The sequence below is a fragment of the Ailuropoda melanoleuca genome, chromosome 15 (assembly GCF_002007445.2).
Source record: "Ailuropoda melanoleuca isolate Jingjing chromosome 15, ASM200744v2, whole genome shotgun sequence".
Lineage (NCBI taxonomy): Eukaryota > Metazoa > Chordata > Mammalia > Carnivora > Ursidae > Ailuropoda > Ailuropoda melanoleuca.
The window spans coordinates 50,190,806-50,213,677 of NC_048232.1; the positions used below are offsets into that span (position 1 = coordinate 50,190,806).

The 22,872-nt window shown below is 33.2% G+C and overlaps 1 protein-coding gene across 1 annotated transcript in view; it reads left to right on the forward strand.

The window, feature by feature from the left end:
• ZDHHC17 (zinc finger DHHC-type palmitoyltransferase 17) overlaps window positions 1-22,337 on the forward strand; it is an 83,725-nt gene extending 61,388 nt beyond the window's left edge. The window contains exons 10-17 of the mRNA XM_002920643.4: window positions 1,124-1,224; window positions 8,890-9,014; window positions 10,085-10,147; window positions 12,842-12,935; window positions 14,025-14,108; window positions 15,602-15,759; window positions 16,648-16,742; window positions 19,459-22,337. Coding sequence (XP_002920689.1) covers window positions 1,124-1,224; window positions 8,890-9,014; window positions 10,085-10,147; window positions 12,842-12,935; window positions 14,025-14,108; window positions 15,602-15,759; window positions 16,648-16,742; window positions 19,459-19,597 — 859 coding nt within the window. The 3' untranslated portion in view covers window positions 19,598-22,337. The remainder of the gene's footprint in view (window positions 1-1,123; window positions 1,225-8,889; window positions 9,015-10,084; window positions 10,148-12,841; window positions 12,936-14,024; window positions 14,109-15,601; window positions 15,760-16,647; window positions 16,743-19,458) is intronic.
• The last annotated feature ends 535 nt before the right edge of the window (window positions 22,338-22,872 follow it).

Genomic DNA, 22,872 nt, shown 5'->3' on the forward strand with positions numbered 1-22,872 from the left:
TACTTTTTAAGGCTAAAATACAATTTTAAAACATTTCAGTAGAAGTAGACTGTAATATACATATTGTGTATTTCTAGGTAATTATAATGCTTTAGCTTACCTTTCCATAGAAATTATATTTTCTTTGGTCATAAGCAATATGCAAGAAAGAGGTTTGATTTTAATACTAAGGTAGAAAGAGTCTGAGCGTATGCAGTAAGGCTTAGCCTTTGTATTTTCTTCAAAACATTTTTCTTTAAAACATTGTAATCTTTTCTTTTCTTCCTATCCTTAGATCTCATTCCTTTAAGTTGCCCATTCAGCAAACCTAGGCAGTTGTCTGTGATCTAGAACTTTCCACGTAATATCCATTTTTTTAGTACTTTGTTTTCATCTGAATTTCAAAAAAAAGAGCTCTGAAAATAATTCACACAGAGATGAGAATGACTGGTAATACACTAATGTGTTAACTGTCAGGAAGAGGCTTAATTTTAGGCAATAAATCTCATTTTAGTGTTTCTAGGAGCTCCAAGGGGTCCTATAAATAGGAAGGCTTCCTATTTAGCCTACATGGGTAGTTGATCATGCTTATGTTTAATAAAATTTATTAGTACATATTTTTCCCCCTGTTCTAAATTCTGTACATAATGACCTTCACTTCCATTACATTGGCCAGTTCATTCTATTTGAAAAGCTATACTAAAAGCTTAACAGAGTGTGTAGGGAAGGAGAAATAATGAAACATAAAAACTTGAGGATTGCTTTGTACTTGTTTGTCAAAATTATAATTCGTCTTTGGTGAATAATATGCTGAATGATAGAGTTACTAAATGTACTAAAGTGAATTATTGATTTAAGAGAATAGGCGTAGACTGAAATTCTGAGGTTGAAAAGCCATAGAATAGAATTTAATCCTATTTCTGGGCAAATTAGGAGCTTCAGAATCTTGCTGACTGATTCCGCTGTGCACTCATTTATTATTGATTACCATGAAAAATGGTCTTGGTACTTATGCATCCTGGAGTTCTGGATTTTGGTTAAACCGGAGTTTACTATGTGGAATGTGTATAATTTTCATTTAAATAATTATTCATTTTTATAAGGAAATGTAGAGCTCAGTTTTATAAAAATTTGTATTTTTCAGATCCTTTTTTGATCATTCAATGCATAGTGCATTGCCCCTTGGAATATATTTGGCAACCAAATTCTGGATGTATGTAACGTGGTTCTTCTGGTTTTGGAATGATATCCTTTGGTTATAAAGGTCATATCTAAAGCAATTTTTGTTACTTAAATGATTGTTTTATAATAACTTAACATTAAGACTGAATTACTCATGATTTGCTGCAGTATAACAGTATTTCTAGGAAAATAATAAGTGTGAACCAAAGTAAATATTGTTTTAAAATGTTTCATATTTAATAGGTCACTTTTGAAAGCCGCTTTTAATGACTACATCAGTAATAATAATTGTAGCTATTATTTATTGTGTGTTTAAAGGGCATTTTCATAAATACTTTGTACTTATTTTATATACACTCTATATTTTTATCTCCACATTTTATAGATGAGAAAATTTAGGCTTAAATAGGTTAAGCTGTTATCCTTGCCCAAGGCCACACAGCTAGTCTCTGATAAGGCTGGGATAGAAACACATACTAGTCTGATTCAACAACACCTATTCAAAACCTTTCTACTAAACTGTGATTTTCATGTTTTAGTATCAAACTGTTTTCTCTAAATATTTTCTTAATATCACAACTTTTTATTTTGTTGTGGTTGGTAACAGTTTATTTTCTCTTTTGCATCATGAAAAGCATGCAGTACTGTATCTTCAAATATTTGCTGATTATTTCAGTGTAGTATGCTTTAAAAAAGTAATATAATTTGAATTTGTAAATATGTGTGTGTGCATGTGTGTGTATCAAAGAAATAAGACCATTGTCAATTTTTGATATTTTTATGTAGGGAAAGCTCAATCAGTAAGACAGTCTGTTTTATTAAAATAAAGGCACATGTTTCACAAATATCTGTTAATAAATCATTTTTCAAAACATTACCATAAAAAATATAAGATAGGTTTTAAATGAAATGCAGTTTTTGTTGACTTATGATTGTCCTGAACAATTTTAGTTAATATCTAGTTTCACTTCACAGTCTTGCATGTTATAACATTGTGTTCTTTTTATTGTCTTGTGTTTTTTAAACAAAAACAAAGTATTGAAAAACAAAAATGCTTATTTTGAGACTGAGGCACAGAATTGTGGCTACACTTGTCATTCTTACATTTTTATAGTATTATGTAATTACTTTCAGAAGGTATAGTGCTTAAAAAATATTTCCTTAGCATAAGTATCTTTTGAAATATTTCCATGTGGCAGTTTTTGCTAGCTCATTCTGCCTTGTACTAAACTTTGACATAAAAATTGTTCTTTAAACATTAGAATTGGTCTTATTGGAACATTTAGTCTAGGTAAAACAGATCTGCTTATTTTTGTTACCTCATCTATTTTAAATTTATAAAAAGCAGTGACCTCTGAAATGACATTAGTATTCCAGACATATTTCCTCATTTTGTTTCCTAAATTGGACAGTAAATTTTATATCATGAAAAAAGATTCACATCTCAAAATAATTTTAGACTGTTGCTGTTCTCTTAATCTGTTGTGCATATAAGTGGAGAGAAAAGCAGGAAAATTAGTAAATTACAAATAATGAAAACTTCATGCCAGACAGTTATGGTAGTCTGACTTGAATTTTTTTCTTTTTCTTTTTTTCCTTATTTGGAGATAGAATAAAATAGCTATGCAAGTTTCCAAAGCTAAGGAGTTGAGAATGTAAGAGGTAGATTTTGAAAGGAAGGGCAGCACAATCAAGTCAATTTAACTTGCCCTATTTGAATAATTCTGCCTTTAGAATAGATTGGCATATAGTTCATTTTTTTAGATGCTCTGAACAAATTGCATATATTTAATTTTTCAAATAAAAATTGTAGTATGAGAATACCAGGTTTTTATACTTGTCTGTAAAGGAAGGATGACCATAGTACTGTCTCAGAATTCTTGAGAAGATGAATGTACTAAAACTTAGGACACACCTGACATGTAAGAAATGTTAAATAAGTGTGTGTTATTATCTTATGCATGACTTTTTGGATCGTTGTGTCCACATAGGCTTTAAGTGTGCATTTACGGTTTCTTTTATTCAGATGTTTGTGTATGTGTATATGCTGCTCATGGAATGTGGAATGAAATCACAAATAACTTCAAATTCTGATTATAAAAAAAAAGCTTTATGCATCTCTGTGTTATAAAAGAACCAGATCTCTATGCCCTATATGATTTTAGAGCTATGTTTTTTTGTTTTTCAGTATTAAACTTGGAGACCAAAGATAAGAGCTCAGGAAACCTATATAGGAAAAGAACAGAAAGAGCCCAGAATAATTTATAATGGAAGCACAAAGGATGTTAGACAGGAAAGCGTCATAAGGTTCATGATGTAAGATAATGATTAGATAATGGAGTTAAAAATGGCAGCTCTTGTCAGGGACTGTCTCTCTTGTTGACCTCAGCCTGTTTGCTATTGATTCCACCACTTCCTCATGCAACTCATGACTACATATGTAATTAAAGCTGATTAGACCAGTTGTGAAAAATAGAGTTACAGTCCATTTTCCTTATATGCGGTAATTATGTTCTATGAAGTTGCTGCAAACACTGAATTAGCAAATACTAAACCTGTTGCTCCTAGGGGAAAAAGAAATGCAAGCCTCTAGTCACAACATTTTTGTCAGCCAATCAGTATATAACCTTGGCTTTATATGTGTTTCTGTATAAATATAAAATTTAATATTTATCATTGATTGAAATTGAACTCACAGCCAGCTGCATTATAACCCATGCCTGAACAAAGTATATCTGACAACGCCTGTTTTCTCTGTAAGGCACATCACAGCCCTCTTGTGTTTAGGAACATTAGGTAGCACTTCAGCACTACGCTAGGAGGCCATTTTAAATAGCAAAATTGCCAACAAAAAGCACAAATAGGCAAAAAGTGTGACACAGAATCGACCATGAAAAGATACCTGTTTTTGTAGTATGAGAGCTGGAACAAGTCGGCAGACTATTGCCTCGTTCAGTTCAGCTGGCATTGTGTACAGAGGGTGCCTCATATTTTTTGCTACTTTGCATATATCCATGAATGACTGTAAAAGCACCATGAGTATTGATGTTGGGGTTACAAATAAATGTCAGCAAGTAGGCGTAAGGATCAACTGTATACACTTTTAGTTTCTCATAATAAGATACCCAACTTAAGTGTTTTGTCGTGTAATGAATTTTATATTGATATAAATTATTTGTCCTAACAAGTTTTTATTCTTTTCTGCTGTTCATTAAATAATTATCATCTCATATATACCTTACATTTATTCAGTACTTTTTGGTTTATAGTTCTTTCAGATCTATTGTTTGACTTGGTTCTCAGAGCAATTCTTTGAGATTAGAAAAACAAACCACATAAATCCTAATCCTGTTTTCTAACTGATGGAAACATTGAGGTTCAGAGAAGTTGTGTCTTGCCCAAAGTCACATAGATAGGTAACGATCAATAGTCTTGCCCAACTTTTTGACCTGATAACAGTGTATCTTCAAATGTCTTATTTTANCCAGGGGCGCCTGGGTGGCACAGCGGTTAAGGATCAACTGTATACACTTTTAGTTTCTCATAATAAGATACCCAACTTAAGTGTTTTGTCGTGTAATGAATTTTATATTGATATAAATTATTTGTCCTAACAAGTTTTTATTCTTTTCTGCTGTTCATTAAATAATTATCATCTCATATATACCTTACATTTATTCAGTACTTTTTGGTTTATAGTTCTTTCAGATCTATTGTTTGACTTGGTTCTCAGAGCAATTCTTTGAGATTAGAAAAACAAACCACATAAATCCTAATCCTGTTTTCTAACTGATGGAAACATTGAGGTTCAAGAGAAGTTGTGTCTTGCCCAAAGTCACATAGATAGGTAACGATCAATAGTCTTGCCCAACTTTTTGACCTGATAACAGTGTATCTTCAAATGTCTTATTTTATACTCTGAACATAATTTTAAGTTTTTAAACCTTCCTGAAAAGCAACATGTAGAAAGAGCTTTAAAAATACCCTTAATCATTCATAAGTAAATCGTCAGAGATAAGATCTAAAATTTATTCGCAAGGCTGTTTGCCATAGTACTATTTATAATAGGGAAAAAATGGAAACAACCAGGTATCCATCCTGAATGGATAATAGTTGTTATCAATTAGCTATGTGTAGTATGGGATAAAATAGCCATTACAGTGCTTTTCTAAGACTTGATGTGGGTTTATACTTAGGATGTAATAAGTGAAAAAATATTGATAATAGGCTATTAGAAATTTTATGTCTAAAATTAGTTTTCAGTCAGGTTTTAAGTTAAATTAAGCTTAAACTAAAGATGGATATAAAGAGCTTCTAGAAGCTGAGATGATTACATATATAAAAATGAAGACATTGCTAAATTATCATTTTCACCACCTTCTCCTATACATTTTCCTCTTAAACATTTTTTCCTGCAGTTTACTGTTAGGGCTTCTTCAGTTTTTTTGTGGATCCTAGTTTTCTTATAATATTCTCTCAGCTTTTTAAAACTATCTTCAGGTACCCAGTCACTACTTTCTGTGAATTCTGACAGTATTGCTGTAAATATTCTTGTATATCATTTGTGTGTGTGTGTGTGTGTATGCGCGCGTGTGCGCACATGCAGGTGTTTCTGAAGTCATTAAAGATAATCTGTAATGTATTTCTTAATTCATGTATATTTGACTACTGTGTATAATGAATGATGTGAGGGGTGTGTGTGTCTGTCTTCCTTTTTGCTTATTAGGGAACTCATTGCTCCAGTATACCCTTTCCTCACTCAGTTGCAATATCAACCTTGATATTTATCAGTTTTCCTGTGCTCTATTCAGTTTATTGATCTCTTTGCTTGTGTCAGTACTATTTTATTACCATAGCTTTCTCCTTCCTTCCTTTCTTGCTTTCTAACTTCTTAATTTCCTAACTTCCTTCCTCCCTCCCTTCCTCCTAGTACAGATAACATACAATGTATATCAGTTGTAGGTGTACCATATGATTCAGTACTTCTGTATATTACACAATGCTCATCATGATGTGTACTCTCGATTCACTTCTCCTATTTCCCCCATCCTCCCCCCACCTCACCTCCCCACTAAAGCTTTAGTCTTAAATCATGATATCTAGTAGCCCAAGTTTTCCAGCTTTTTTGTTTCTCAGGAATATTTTTGCTTTTTTAGCACTTTGTTCTTCTGTTTAGATTTTTTTAGAATCAGCTTTTTAAGTTCCGTGAAAAGCCTAATGCAATTTTGATTAAAATTCTATTTAAGTTGTAGAATAACTTGATGTTTAGGTCTTTGCCATTACAAAGTAACATAGAGTGATTAGCTTAAACAAAGAAATTGATTTTCTCACAGTTTTGGATAAGGATGCCAGCATGATTATGTTCAGGTGAGGATTCTTTTCCTGGCCTACAAACAGCCACCTCCTCCCTGTGTCCTACATGGCAGGGGGAGAGAATGAGATTTCTTTCTTCCTCTTAAATCTTATGCAGCCACAGTCTTGTTGGATTGGGGTCCTACCCTTATGACCTCATTTAACGTTAATTACCTCCTAGAGACCCCATTTCCAGCAATAGTCACATTAGAGGTTAGAGCTTCATATGAATTTCACTGGGAGAGGGGGTCGGGGGTGGGACATGATTCAGTCCACAGCAGAGGGCCAGAAGACTGATGAGAATTCTGACTTTATCTTCTCGTCTGCATTTTCCATGCTATTTATACAAGTGGAGGTGGGATTAAGAACTACCCCAGGCAGCTTGCCTTACCGGAGTCATCTTTTCTTGAGTTCCAGTTGAACTTCATGGTGTAGTGTGGCTTGTCCCCTTTTTGAAGTTGTTGCTCATTTTTTGCAGACAGTTGATTCATTTGGTTTACTGTTTCTGTTTTATTTTGTTGGGTATTATGGTAAATTAGAGCTGCAGTTCACAGCAGGCATCAAAATAACATCCAAGTAGATTAAAGAGTTAAATGTAAGAAAAGATTCCATAAACATTTAAATGAAAACATTGATGACACATTCTTCTTCTTTATCTAATCAAAGGACTATTTAAACATAAAAACAGAATACAAATTAAGACAATAAAATAAGGTTTCTTTTGCTTCTGAAATTGACAACTCTTCTCTTTGCTCAAAGCTGATGGAAATGTAGTAGTCAAGCAATATGTGATGTTAGTGGGATTTTAAATTGGTGTATCTTTCTGGAAATAATCTGACAGTATAAAAATATATATCAAGACTTAAGTATATTCATACCCAAAGATATTGTTCTCATAATAACTAATGACCCAGTATCTTCTGCTGAGTGCATTGGAGAGGCAGAATAGCACAGGTAAAAAGAGCCTGGATTTTAATACCTGCTCCACCTTTAATTTACTCTGCAACTTTGGACTATTTAGTCAACCTCTGTCTCAGGTTTGTCTTCTGTAACATGGTTAGGATAAAGTTTTTGTGCAGATTAAATGTCATATAGTTGATTAATAGGTACTACTTGTTTTACTAATGTTCGTAAAAATACTATGATCTCAGTTATTAAAAATGCAGAATACCAAATATAAAAAGAATTGTCCGTGGGTTGTGGAGGTATTGTTTTTGCCTTTATACTTTTTAGTGTTTTCTGATTTTATAAAGAAAAAAAGATAGTTTTAAACCTTTACAAAATAACCATGCCATTTATGGAGAGTTTGTAAATTTTTGTTTTTAAATTTAAAAAATTAAATGGTGTGTGACCTATTATTACTAAAGCTAAATTCAAACTACCATTTAAAGATGTCTCATCTCTTTACGTTTAAATATCAAACAAAGAAATTCTGTAAGTTCATCTGATATTTAATTCTTGAATATCCTATCCCTTTTAAATCTGTAGTCATCTCTTGAGCTGCTGCTTACCTCCCTTGCAAATTTAATCCAGGCTTTAAGAACCTGAGCTATTTACATGCTAGCACCTTTTGAAACTTATAGCATATAAAGGTCCTGCTCCTGAAAAATACCAGGGTTTGGTATTCTTTGCATGTACATTTACCCAGCTTTATTCTCAAGCGATTTTTAGCTGTTGATGCTTGGACCTGCATAAAATCTTGAAAATAGTATTTGAGTATTTCAGATACTTTGTGCTTCAGAAATGTGTTGTTCTAGCAACATTGTTTTTCTTAGTGTTAAGTAGTTTTTGATTCCTCATTTATATTTATAAAGCCTAGTACATTTCTTATATTTTCATTAGGTAGAAATATGTAAACATAGAAACTTTGAAGCAAGTTTATGAATACTTTTCCAAAAATAGGGACAGTTTGAATGTGTTCAAAAAAGGCAATGAAAGAATTTAAAAAGCAGTCTTTTAAATACCTGGGTGTGATATCTTAAATGGTAGATGCATAAAGACTTTAGTGAATGTAGATAAAGTAATATGTTTATAACTTTGAACATGAGAAGTCCCTTCATTTTTGATCAGAAGAAATGATCATTTAAAAATAATGTATTCACTGAATTTTTAATGCATTACTGAGTTTTTTAAAGTGTCAGCTTATCCTACATGACTTAAAGTTTGTAAAGAAATCACATTTTTACTTTCTATATTCAGTTATGAATATATTTTAGAAGTATATTTATTTTTATGTAATAGATAAATCAGCTTGTATTTTTTTCTTGGTAGGTGTTCTGTGTGTGTGTGTGTGTGGTAAAATTTTACAGATTATAAATTTACCTATGATAGTAACTCATTTATCATTGCTTCTTTAGATTCCTTAACTTTAGGCACATCTCAACTTTTTATTTATCCATCTTCCATTCCTTGCCAATAGTGTTGCACTTTTCTACAATTTTGGAAAATCTTGGAAATCAGATCCAGGGATTATTAAAGCTACAGAAGAACAAAAGAAAAAGGTAGCAAGATAGAATCTAACTAGTCACATGTGTTTAATTGCCAAATTATCAGTATTTATACCAGATATTAGAGTACAAAGAAAGAAACTATCTTTTAGAACATAAAGAAGTTTCAAACCAAATTGAGATTATGCATAGTTATTGCTCACCCTTGGTACTCCTGAATGCCTATCCTTACACTTTCATGACATTTTTAAATTTCATGTTTCTCTCCTTTCTAAGAATTGTGATTGCTTTGAGGGATGAGTACAGCACTTTAAACATCTCTGAAAACCCTCAGCAAATAATATGAATTCAGTAAATGTTTATTAAATGACTGTGTAACTGGAAGGTCAGTAAACAGGTTGGTAGTTCAGATATTATGTTTCAGTAACATGTATGTATTTATGTGTTCAATAACAAATACGTGTGTGTATATATGTATAAAATCCAGGGCATCTCTCGTCTAAAGCCCAGTTACTTTAGGAAACCAAATTTACAATCTGAAGGTGTCGCATGAGTAGGGAATTAGATTAGACTGGAGGCAGTTAAACTATGTTAAGAGCTATTTTATCCAGTCTCCAAAAACAAATCCTGATGAATTATTACTGTCCACAATAGACTAAAACAGTAGCAAGTTCTTAGGTTCTAATCTCCCCTTCTCTAGCCTGCATAGAGATTGCTACCCTTATGTTTACAGTATTCTTCAGTCATTACTGCTAATTGGTTTGCTAGGTTTTCTTAGTCATAATCCAGTTCTGAAGATTCAGTTCTTTACTGAACTTAAGTTTATTTTCGTGTCTTAGTCATCAAAACCTATTCAGAGCAGTTCTTAGGGTAGGTGACTTAGTTTTATTCTCAGAGGAGTATTCCCCTAAGTTTAGAGTTGCATTTTCATATACCCAAGAAATAAAATTTCTATATTCATATTATAATGAAACAGCAGAAGTAAATAAATGTTTTATTTTGAGCAGAAAACACGTTGGTTAATTAAAAATGAACATGATGTTTATTGATTCATATTGACGGCACTGTAGTTGGTGAACATTGTTCAGTTTTGAATAAAATATATGTATATTTTTAATTCACAGACAATAGTTGAACTTGCAGAGACAGGAAGTCTGGACCTCAGTATATTCTGCAGTACCTGTTTGGTAGTATTTTTTTCTTTATTCTTCCCTCTCTCCTCTTCCCATAGCAATAGCATAGCATAGAAGGGGTGGGGAACAAGGAGAACAGTTTATTCTGCTGAGCACATTTCATGCCCTCCCCACTCCCCACCCCTCAGGGCCATTCCTTTTAGACCATAGTGTCAGGAGAAAGACGGTAAAAAGATGTCTCCTCCCAATGTGCTTGTTCGCCTGATGGTAGACCTTGACTGTACCTCAGATTCAAGGTACCATTCATTCGTATTCATCCTTAATCTCTTTTCTTTCCTAACTCAGCAAAGAAAAAATTAAATAATAAAATATTAAAAAATCAGAGGTTTATTATGCTTCCCTAATATTGTTTTCCTAGATATTTTAAGAAAAGGTTTATTTTTATATTTAGACGTCGCAGTGGGAAAATCTGTTAGATAAGACAGCATGGCCTCTAGAATGGTTCGGTTTGAGTAGTTATCTCTTTGTCTTAGAGGATTTATGGAGCTTTGAGCACTATTTTATCATTGATATTAGAAGTTGTCATCTTCAGCCAGGTCATAAGGAAAGATATAAATGAAATTAAATAGCATTTACTTAAGGAATCAGGTATAGTAATACATTGTATTATTATAGATCAAATTTCTATAGAATAATATTGTTTTGTGTTTTAATTATTTTCTGCTAATTTTTATAATTAGTTTCTTGAGAAGAATATATCGATTGCCACAGTGGTTAAACCATGTTTTCCTACATGGAAGTGGAAATAATCCCTAAATCATACCTGAAACTAAATGTCCTTTTATACTTTTAAGTTACGCAGTATCACTGAACTAATGTCTTAACATGTAAATAACAAGAGAATTGATTTAGTTTGGGGTTATGGAATGAGTCTTTGAAATGGAGCTCTAACTCTACAGATTCTTTAAATTGTTCCACCTAACATTCCTTGACCAAACAGTTATGATTTTGAATATTCAGAATGTATACTGCTTTACTTTTGGTAGCAGCTTTAAGGTGCTGACTAGATTCTTTTGTATTTTCAAGCATTCTTTAAAAAGGTTTTTGTTTCTGTGCTTTACAATGGCTAATTTACAGGATTGGCACCTTAACGTTCAGAACATTTTTATAGTCTGCTGTTCTCTGGACATATTATTTCATTCCACAAAGCCAAGTATGCATTGCTGCTGTGTTTGCCATGTGGCAAACAAATTATGGAGTTACTCAGTATGGTTTCATTGTTAAATAAATATCTGATGGCAAGAACAAGACTTATTTTTGTCATTCTAGCATAAATGTTTTATTATATTATTGTAAGCTGTGTACTTCTGGATAGATAATTCGGTGTTGTAAAGAAAAGAGCATATCCTATTATAAAGTGATTCAAATTGGCAGAGGTATTTGTCGTCATATGGGTATCCTGCCCTTTGATAAATAGACAAGCCCCTAATAGGGAAGCCACATGTAAATCAGAATTTCCTAAAAATGAATTACTCTGTAAGTGAACCGAGGAGACTGTCATGTTTAGGAGTCTCATGTCAGTCTTTGTTTAGAATTCATTGACAAGTATTGCCCAAAGGGGAAGTGTAGCTGACGGTTGGAAGTGGGGGTAAAATTTGTTTAATGCATCCTTCTTCTTTCTCCTAAATAGATGTAGATTAATATCTATGGCGAAGAATAAGTGACCCTTTTCTTTAAAGAGTCCACAGATCATTTTAGTACATGTAAGGACTGCATAGTTAGTCTGTGCTTTTTCGTAGCGCCTCAGAATGATATATAACCTTAATGCAAACTGACGGAAAAATGGCAGTGCTTTTATTGAAACACCAAGGAAGGCTATTACAAATTTTGTTTCTGGTATGGGTTAATAACCAGCTCTTGTCATGTATCCAGCATTAGGACTAGTAGCCCTTCAAAGATTGCTAGTGAGTTCTTTATTCACTTGGCTGATTCAGAATAATATAGAGTGAAACATTTCACAACACCTAAAACAGTAAGGCATCATAAACATGAATTCTTTATTGCCTGTCAGGAGCTGAATAATGAATGTATTTTGTGTTTTTGAAGTAATAGGGACTAAACTAAGCATGGTGTATTTTCTTAGATGGGTCATGAAGTTCAGCAGAGGAGATGTTGTACCCTAATCTGAGATCTCAGGAACCACTGAAAGAGAAAGATGTGTGTACACTTACTGGTTTTTGTTAGCTTTGTTAACTTTGGGAAGACATTTTATTAATGGTTTTGAATTTTAAAAGCTTCTTTCCTTCATTTCTAATTTGGCCTTCCTTTTACTAAAGAACAATTTCATTTTGTTCAACAAGAACCAGTATCATGACCATTAATCACAATAACTTTTCATTTAGAAGGCTGGAGAGTGATGTTTTTATTTTTCAGAAACTTGAGGGATGGGAATTAAATATAGTACCATTCATCACAACAGCAAGTTAGTCTTTCATTCTTAACTATTTTTGTGAAGTGATGGTTCTGCCCCATTCTTAGGAGTTTATATTCCACATTAGCCTTATCCTTTTTATCTTTGTTGTTGTAGTTGAAATCTCATTAAACAAAACATAGTGGTTTTTGTTTTATTTTATGCCTTTGGGAATATAGTTTTGTTTTCTTCATAATTGTATTTTGAGAAAATAAATATTCAGCTTCCCTTTCTTCAGTATAATGCCTTTCGTAATCTTTTAAAATGCTTATTAACAGATACGGAAACCAGTGAGGTCCAAACACTGTGGTGTGTGTAACCGCTGCATAGCAAAATTTGATCATCATTGCCCATGGGTGGGTAACTGTGTAGGTAAGTTTAATTAATAATTTCTGAGTGCGTTGTTCATTTAAGTTACTCTAAGTAACTAATGAAGTACAGTATTAAAGTAGATGGTAGAAACTTCATTCCTACACTCCACTATAGCCCCGCTCCCCTCTGCCCCCCCGTTAGTCTTCTGGTTGACAACAGCACCTCAGTTGTGAGAAAGAGGGGGAAATAAAGTTATAAAATCAGTCTCTAGAAAAGATTGATATTTCTCTATCAATTCTTTCTGATGCCTATTCTTTCCTGTTTTCTTTATTGGATAATAGTGAAATTGATAAGGATGAAGACAGTATTGCTTTTTAGTTAAACTGGAAAAGTTAAGGCAGTGAAAATATTTGGAAGGATGTTTTGGACAGAAGCAGAGAGGAATGACAGACAAAAACTCTGTATACCTCAGTGTTCAAGAATGGTGTGATCTGAGGAGGTGAACTAAGTGGTCTGAGAGATGGCCCTGGGTTTTTATGAGGTGACAATAGGGAAACATTGCAAAGATTGCATGACTGTTGGGGAGAAGCCTTTAAAAAGTTGGATTATGAAGTTTATAAAAATAAAGATAAATTAGGTTATTTTAAACCTCATAAAGCAAACAGTAGGTTAAAATTCAAAATTGTGATTCATTTGGTTCCTTGGGACTCTTGATTTCAGAATCAATGTCATTGCAGTCATCACATCTTTGTAGTTATAAATATTCTTATTTTAAGACTTCTTTTTTAAAATATTTTTTTATTTATTAGAGAGAGCGAGAGTGAGCAAGAGAGAGCCCAAGTAGGGGGTAGGGGGGGAGGGAGAAGCAGACTCCGCTGAGCAAGGAGCCTGATGCAGGACTCAATTCCAGGCTGGGATCATGACCTGAGCTGAAGGCAGACGCTTAACTGACTGAGCCACCCAGGCGTCCTTATTTTAAGACTTTTATTAAAACATTTATTTTCCTGAAGAACATTTTGTAAAATAAATAATGTTTGTAATTATTGTCCAGATCGTATCATTCATGGCATTCCTTTACCCCCATCCCCAAAAGGTGCATTTCTAGTTGTTTTTCTTAGCTGAAAAAATTGCTTCTGTGTTGTTCTTTAGGTGCAGGCAACCATAGATACTTTATGGGCTACCTATTCTTCTTGCTTTTTATGATCTGCTGGATGATTTATGGTTGTATTTCTTGTGAGTACAGTTAGCTTTTTACTTTCTTAAAACAAATGTTTGTATACTTTTGCTTACCATATTAACAAAATATGATAATGACAAGTCTTTAAAAATTATGGTTTGGGGTGCACCTTACTGCAGTGAAGCATAAAGAAAAGAACAGATGCAGAACTATAAATATATTTAACATATAGTATAAACAACAGAATTATCAGTTAGCTATGTTTTAATATGTGTGTCCTTTGAAAAACATGTTGGTTTAATAGGCTTTGAAATGCTTCTGGGTAAAATACACCAACATTTTTCACATCACGTGCTTGCTTTACTTTAGGAGCTTACAGATTTTGTGACTGTGATAGTTGCTCTTTAGTACCAAAAAGCTGGGAAAATGCAGTTAACTTTGCACAGAACTTGAAATATTTCAAAATGTAAGGTGTAATTATTGCCTATTAGAGAATATTAAAAGGTGGTAGAAGATACTTTTTTAGGATTAAGTTGTCATTCACTTGATCATATGGGTATAAGGGCAATGATGGGTTTTTAATTGCATTGAGAGCATGATTTGAGAAGAGTTTAAATGAAGATATTAGTTACTGTGCCTCAGGGCTTGGTGGTACTTCACATAAATATGTATTAGGTCCTGGCTTAAAAATAAGTTGTGGAAGGATGATCTCCTAGTTCTATTTTCAGACATATTAAGAATAATGTCTGTTATTTTTTTTAAAGATTTTATTTATTTATTTGAAAGGACAGCCAGCGAGAGAGGGAACACAAGCAGGGGGAGTGGGAGAGGAAGAAGCAGGCTCCTAGCAGAGGAGCCTGATGTGGGGCTTGATCCCAGAACGCTGGGATCATGCCCTGAGCCGAAGGCAGACACTTAATGACTGCACCACCCAGGCGCCCCGAATAATGTCTGTTATTGCTCTAAAAAGTCTACTTCCTCAAATACAGATTAATAGAGAGAAAGAGTTGGTCAGAGATCTTAACTTAGTTTCTGGCCCAACAGACCTGAGGGAGAACATGGTTCTGCTAACAACACTAGTTTTTTATGGCTGGAGCTCTAAAAGAAGAGATTTTTGTTTTGGAAAAAGCCCTCCCTCACCAAGGAGATCTTTTTGTGTTATATGTCCCCCCTCCCACAGACCCAAAAAAATTTCACTTATATACATATCATCTTATCTTTGTATAAAGGTAATGTTAACTATTGTATGTATGCAGTACCAATAAAAAACTGTGTATTGTTAAAGTGCAGTAGTATTTTTTTTTTTTAAGATCGGCTGGTGTTTTTTCCATTTCCGTCTTTGCTGTGTTTTTTCACTAATTATGCAATAATTATATACTAATTTTTCACTAATTAAGGGGTTATTTAAGAGCATAAAAATTTGCATTCAAAGTCATCGGCTAAATGTAGACATTTGGATCATGGTTTCTAAGTGGTGCCAACTGCAGATGCCTTTGTGAAGTGCTTGGATGATTACTGAGTAAATGTGAACCTTCCGTTCTAATTTTAGACTGGGGACTCCACTGTGAGACCACTTACACCAAGGATGGATTTTGGACATATATTACTCAAATTGCTACGTGTTCACCTTGGATGTTTTGGATGTTTCTGAACAGTGTTTTTCATTTCATGTGGGTGGCTGTATTACTCATGTGTCAGATGTACCAGGTACGTGCAAGTACGTGATTGGTTCTTTAGTGCGCTAACTGAAAACTCTGAACACTTCATTCCTTGTTAAAAGATGATAATGCATTCTCTTTCTAACCGGTTCTACTTTTCAAGGATTAAAATTTTCAATTTACTTTCCTTACTCCTCCTTTTTTTTTTCTTTCTACCTCCCACTTTCTTCCTCCTCTCCTTCTTCTTATATTATGAACTTTGTTCTTACATTATGAATTTTCTTGTTTTGGACATAATATTATTTGACAGAGAGAGCATAAGCAGGGGGGAGCGGCAGAGGGGGAGGGAGAAGCAGGCCCCCTGCTGAGCAGGGAGCCCCATGTGGGGCTCGATCCCAGGATCCTGAGATCATGGCCTGAGCTGAAGGCAGACGCTTAACCGACTGAGCCACCCAGGCAGCCCTGAATTTTCAGTACTACTTTTGTCAGAATTTATTTCTGTTGTTCCTGATTCAGATATATCCAGTTGGATATAGGTGTGAGCTTAGATCGATAATGCCATTAGTTTTGTGTTTATTAGTAATGTTTTATTACCTACAAATACCAGTATTTATTCAAGAACCTTTTTATAATTAAGGATTTTTTTAAAAGCTCAATTTTTAAGGGGCTGATGGAGAGGTGGTCTGTGTACATAGTGTCCATCTCCGCATGCACAATGCCACATAACCTGTTTTTTAAACATTTTTCCTGTTTGACTACTTTCCACAAGAGTCAAAGTGATACCATGTAAACTAGCTTGATGATCTCCTAATGGAAAAGCAAAAACAAACTTCACCATTTTTCTCTCCATCTGGTCCTCTTGAGAACTGACTTATTTTACATTAATACTTACTTTATATCAGAGAGAGTTGATGGTTTGCTTTCTCTTACCTCTTAGATATCATGTTTAGGTATTACTACAAATGAAAGAATGAATGCTAGAAGATACAAGCACTTTAAAGTCACAACAACATCTATTGAAAGCCCGTTCAAGTACGTACATATTTATAAATTTAATATTTTCTTTTGCATATAACTTAGCAAATATCTAGTGAATACATCAAAGAGAAATATCATCTTTAGGTATGCCAGTAGGATATGAAACAGGGAATATTTCTTTTGCTTAGCAGTATGTAAAATAGCTTATAAATCCTGAATTCTAAAATTTCTGCCAGACATAGCATTAGGTTAGTTTACTATAACTTTAAAATTCATCACATTATATAAATTTGTGACATTCTTTTTTCTTAGTTGCACAATCCAAACTCTACTGACCTACTAACATTTAGTATGAACATATATTATTATACATTAACATACAGCTTTAATATTGCCATAAGTTTCTACACATTTTCATTGATAAATGAATGTATGCACAGAATTGAAATATGATTTTAAAAATACAGTCAATTGAAATTCATATTTAGGAAAATTTTCCAGACTGTAAGCAGTTACTTTTCAGTTTGAATTATTTTATTTGCCCTCTGCATGACACAAAAATTTCCATACACAGTTTTTTCTTTTTTAAATTGTGGTATAATTGACATATAACATATTAATTTCAGATGTACAGCATAATGATTCGATAAATAAGTCTGATAACAAACATGGTCACAGAATTTTTTTTTTCTTGTGATGAGAACTTTTAAGATGTGTCTTGGCAACTTTCAAGTATGCAACAGAGTATTACTAATAATAGTCACAGTGCTGTTCATTGTGTCCCTATGACTTATTAATTTTATAAGTTTGTACTTTTTGACTCCCTTCACTGATTTTGCACACACACCACCCTCAGCCTTTGGCAACCACCAGTCTATTCTCTGTATCTATGAGTTTGGTTTTGTTTATTTGTTTAGATTCTATATATAAGTAAGATTGTATGGGTTTTGTCTTTATCTTTCTAATTTATTTCACTTAGGATAATGCCCTCAAAGTCCATCCCTGTTGTTACAAATGGCAAGATTTCCTTTTTTATTGCTGAATAATATTCTGTGTGTGTGTGTGTGTGTACACACACACACGCCACATTTTCTTTATCCATTCATCCATCGATGGACACTTAGGTTAACCTGTTTCCATGTCTTGGCTGTTGTAAATAATGCTGCAGTGAATGTGGCGGTGCATATATCTTTTCGAGTTAGAGTGGGTTTTTCTGTTTGTTCCTTTTTTAATTTTTTGAGCATTTGTGGGTTTTTTTTTTAATAAATACCCAGAATTGGAATTGCTGGATGATATGGTAGTACCATCTTTAATTTTTTTGAGGACACAGTACTGTTTTCCTAGTGGCTGCACCAATTACCCTCCCACCAATCTTGCACAAGGGTCCCTTTTCTCCACATCCTCACCAATACCTGTTATTTTTTGTCTTTTTGGTAATAGCTCTTCTAACAGGTATGAGGTGCTATCTCCCTGTGAGTTTGATTTGCATTTCCTTGAAGATTAGCGATATTGAGCATCTTTTCATCTATGTGTTGGCCATCTGTATATCTTTGGAAAAATGTCTATTTAGATCTTCTGCCCATTTTCTAATTGAAATTCTTTTTGAGTTGTATGAGTTCTTTATATATTTTGGATATTAATCCCTTTTGGATATGTGATCTGCACAGATTCTTTCCCATCCAGTAGGTTGTCTTTTCATTTTGTTGATGGTTTCTTTTGCTGTACGGAAGCTTTCTATTTTGATATAGTCTCACTTGTTAATTTTGCATTTGTTGCCTTTGCTTTTGGTGTCATATTAAAAATTTCACCACCAAAACCCATGTCAAGGAGCTTTACCACATGTTTTCTTCTAGCAGCTCTATGGTTTCGAATCTTGCATTCACGTCTTGAATCCATTTTGAGTTAATTTTTGCATGTGGTGTAGAATAATGGTCCAGTTTCATTTTTTTGCACTTGGCTGACCAGTTTTCCCAACACCTTTTATCGAAGAGATTGTCCTATTCATATATATGTATATATATTTAAATATATATATTTAATCTTACATTTAGTTTGATGCCGAGAAGAAATAGTTTCCTAATTATATGAAATATTTAAAACTTTTGAATTTTACTCAAGCTACTTGTCTACTACCTTCACGCCTTTGTAATGGTATTAATTATTGCATGCTTCTGGAAAGCATACAAACCTTTAAATAAAAGCAAAAATAAAGGAGTCTGTTGGGTAGTTTTGAGAGTTCTCCCATGGGTACAATTATTATATAAAATGAAAAACTGTGACTGCTTTTCCAGAGGTGTTCTTGAAGTCCTAAAATTCCCTGAACTTACCCTTGACATATCTTTTCTTCAGTTGTTACTTTTAGATATGTTGCCAGCTTCATGCTATTTGTAATTATTTTGTGTTTTACTTTCTCAATTTTGGATATAGTTTGTCTCCTTGCCAAAGAGCCACCCATCAAGGAAAGGTTTTATCAAAAATTACATATGACACAGGAATGAAAGAAATGCAGATTTGAATAACTTTAAAATATCATTGTGTAACCCATTAAATTAGCAAAAGAAGAAAAATTAGTGTTGGCAGACCTGTGAAGAAACACGAATGCATATGTGTCTTGTAGAGTTATAAACAGGTTATTTCTGGCAAGTAACCTGAGTTTTTAAGTTTAGAAAAATTATATTTAACACCAAAATTATATTAAACTCATATATTAAATTATTGTACTAATAGACTTTTTCTTTTTCTTTTTCTTTTTGTTGGGGGGGTGTTTTAGCCATGGATGTGTAAGGAATATTATAGACTTCTTTGAATTTCGATGCTGTGGCCTCTTTCGTCCTGTTATCGTGGACTGGACCAGGCAGTATACAATAGAATATGACCAAATATCAGGATCTGGGTACCAGCTCGTGTAGCAACATCTTTATCCTATGAAGCATATTGCTGAGTGGTGCCTGAAAATTGTGTCTGTCCGTGTCTCTCTCACACTCGAATCCACATTTTTTGAACAATAGCATGCTATATGTAGGGCTAACAGTGAATTTTACAGTCTTTTTTTCAACACTTTTATTAACAAAAGTAAACATGGACAGAGCACACTGCCACTTCTGGGAAGAATAAAGATCATAAAAGGAATTTTAATGGTTCTTAATGTGGGAATTCACAACATACTCAACTTTTTGGTTTTGTTCTCATAACATTTTTCACTAATAAAGAATGAACTTATTCTGTTGACAGACATGGTATACTGCATCAGAAATGTTCGATTCTAGCTAAAACTAAATTTATGGTATACAGCTAAATTTTATCATGCAATGTACTATGACTATTGCATTTAATTCCAGGAGAGTTGTCTTAAATTGATTCAGGCTAGTAGTATGTACATTTTAGAATGTACATGTAAATACTGTGATAAAAATCATGTGGTTTTATTAGGGATCTACTGTAATATGTCTTCAAGGGCACAAGAAATAATGTTCACAAAAATATGTGCTAACAATATTTTAATTGCCATCAGCTGATATATTTCTAGTTCAGTGAAATAATTTGTAGTAACCTTGCTCTGAGGTTTTATGGTCTGATAATAAAGCACTTGCATGAGTATAGTAAGTCATGTTATTTTGTTCAAACTTAAAAGCCCTACTAAGTGCATGATACACCTCATACAATGTATACTAGCACATATTATCCAGTAAAGCATAAATTAGAATTTAATTTGATGTGCAAACAGTCCAATTTTTAAGAGTTGAGGTAATTTCAAGGCAGAACAAATAAGTTAATGCAAAATTCTCAGTAATAGAGATAAATGGATATACTTCTAGAATTCTGAGCTGCAAAATAAACTGTAGACAAAATAATGGAGTTTAGCTAAAAGATGGAGCATGATCTCTGTACATATAGCACATGTGAATAAAAGAAAAGCTAATGGTATATTCTGGTTTTTAAAAAGTGACCTATCAGAAAGAATTTAATCCTCAAGATTATTTCAATTTTCCCAATATTGAATGTTTTAAAATTTGTTAATGCTGTCTGAAACAATTTCAGAAAGATTTTCTTCTTGTTAAATGTGATGCACTGATCAATTTTTGTTGCAGCATTTCCATACTCTCACGGTGAACTATTAGTCACTGCTTCCATAAATATTGTTTACAGAGTGAGACTTGCTTTAGTCCTCTTAAGTGCTGTAGCAAACTGTGGTTCGAGCAACCTGTGGCAAACCTGTGAGAGGGAATGGGCTCGGGGGAGGGTGGGAAAAGGGTGGTCAGACTGCTGACAGATCCTAGACCAGTGTAAAGATTGTGTATCTGTATATAAATAATTTATCAAATAGTTTTTCTTTGTGTCTCTATGTGTTAGTGTATTTAAAGCTGCTCATTTCATTTTATCCAACCAAAAAGAAAAGGGAGATAACTAATGAGCTTCTAGTGATGTTCAATATTGCTGTTAATAGGCATTATACCCTGCAAGTTCACTGCATGTCTGATGCTTGGTAAAATTAGTATTCTCTGTAAAATGCAGATTACAGGTATTAAAGCAATCTAGTGGTATACACGCCCCTTGCCTTAGTAAGAGGAGCAGTGAAAATGTATATAGTTGATGTTCAGTATTTCCAAGTACCATTTTTATATAGTAGTTTCTTTGACCATAAGTCACACATCAGAAAGATTACCTTTAGTGTATTTGAGTGTTTTAATATTAGAAAATTGGCATATGTACTTTATTTTTGAAAAGGGAAAGATGGGTGTGGGTGGCAATAGAATTGTGCCATTTTGTCATAGAATGTAAAAAATTGGTTAACTTTACAAATGTCTCTGCTAGTTTTGACTACTAATTGGGGGAAATTTTAGATAATTTTTAAATTCAAAGTTATTTATAAAAGGGTAGAATTTGTTTTAATTTTTTGTATTTTGAGCCACTTCACGTGAAGACTCAGTTGCAATTTTTATTGAATACATTTTTATTAACAGTCGAATACAATGGTGGTATTCTCAGAGTTTGGATAAGAGTGTTGTTACCATGTTCTTTCTTTGTGGTACAATATTCTTTTCAGTGCAAAAGAGATGTCTTTCAGTTAAATGGAAAAAATACTCTAGCTCTCTAAGTACATGAACATATTAGCAAGGTTAATGCTTTAGTACTAACCATCTCACAGTACCGGTGAAATCTATAACTTAAAGATGGTCAGATGGTCAGGAGCCAACTATGCAGCAGTGTACTGTACCGTCTGTTTACTTACTTTGTTAAGTTTTGTGTGTGGAACCAGCTTAACCCAGTTCTAAAGTTGTGTATGAAGGTGACCCTTTTGGGAATAGTTCATATCAGCTTAATTGGATACTTTTAGCAAACAGGAACTTACTTCTCAGCCCTGAACATGAATTACTTATTTGGAGGTTTTTTTTTTCCCTTCATATTTTTTGTTGTTCCCAGGAGTTTATTTGAAATATTAATAGGCATAAAACAGCATCATTATACTTAAACTGTGGGTATTTTTATTTTATATTTTATTTATAACTGTGCCAAGTATTATTTTGCTACTTACCGTGTTACTCTGTGGAAAGAAAACCTGTAAAGTGTTTAATAAATTAGCTCTCCTTACATAAATTAAATCTGTCAAAATTTTGTAAAATATTAATCAGAATAAATATTGACTCTTAAGTGTGTGCTTGTTTGTTATTTCGCTCAGTTCACTCCAAGAAATCGATGAAACACTGGTAGTGGTACCTGTGATAAGAAAAGATTATTCTGTGTACTTATATCTGGGTCAGGACTAGAAATTAGCAAAAGTAAAAGGTGGTGGTAGCATTCTTTCAAAATATCCAATTCTGCGTGTATGTACGTGTGTGTAATTAATCCTTTTTAAATAAAAAGGAATAAATTTTTCTTTTAAGAATTTTGGATTCCATAGAGTAATTAGGATGCTCAGGGATTGTATGACTGTCCAAGTTTTAAATATAATTATTGCCTAAAGACACTGCGGTAAAATTTTGGAAAGGGAAACCTACTGAACGTTGATCTCAGTTACTTGAAAAGCTGTGCATGACAACTTCTTTATTGGGGAATTTAAAAAGCAAAATTTGAGAAGGAACTCTTTCCTGCCTGTTCACAGGATTGTTTATGGTTTAATTGAGAACCCAGTGGTATTAAATATTTTCAGGTTGGACTGATACTCATTTCATAATTAGTTTATGAT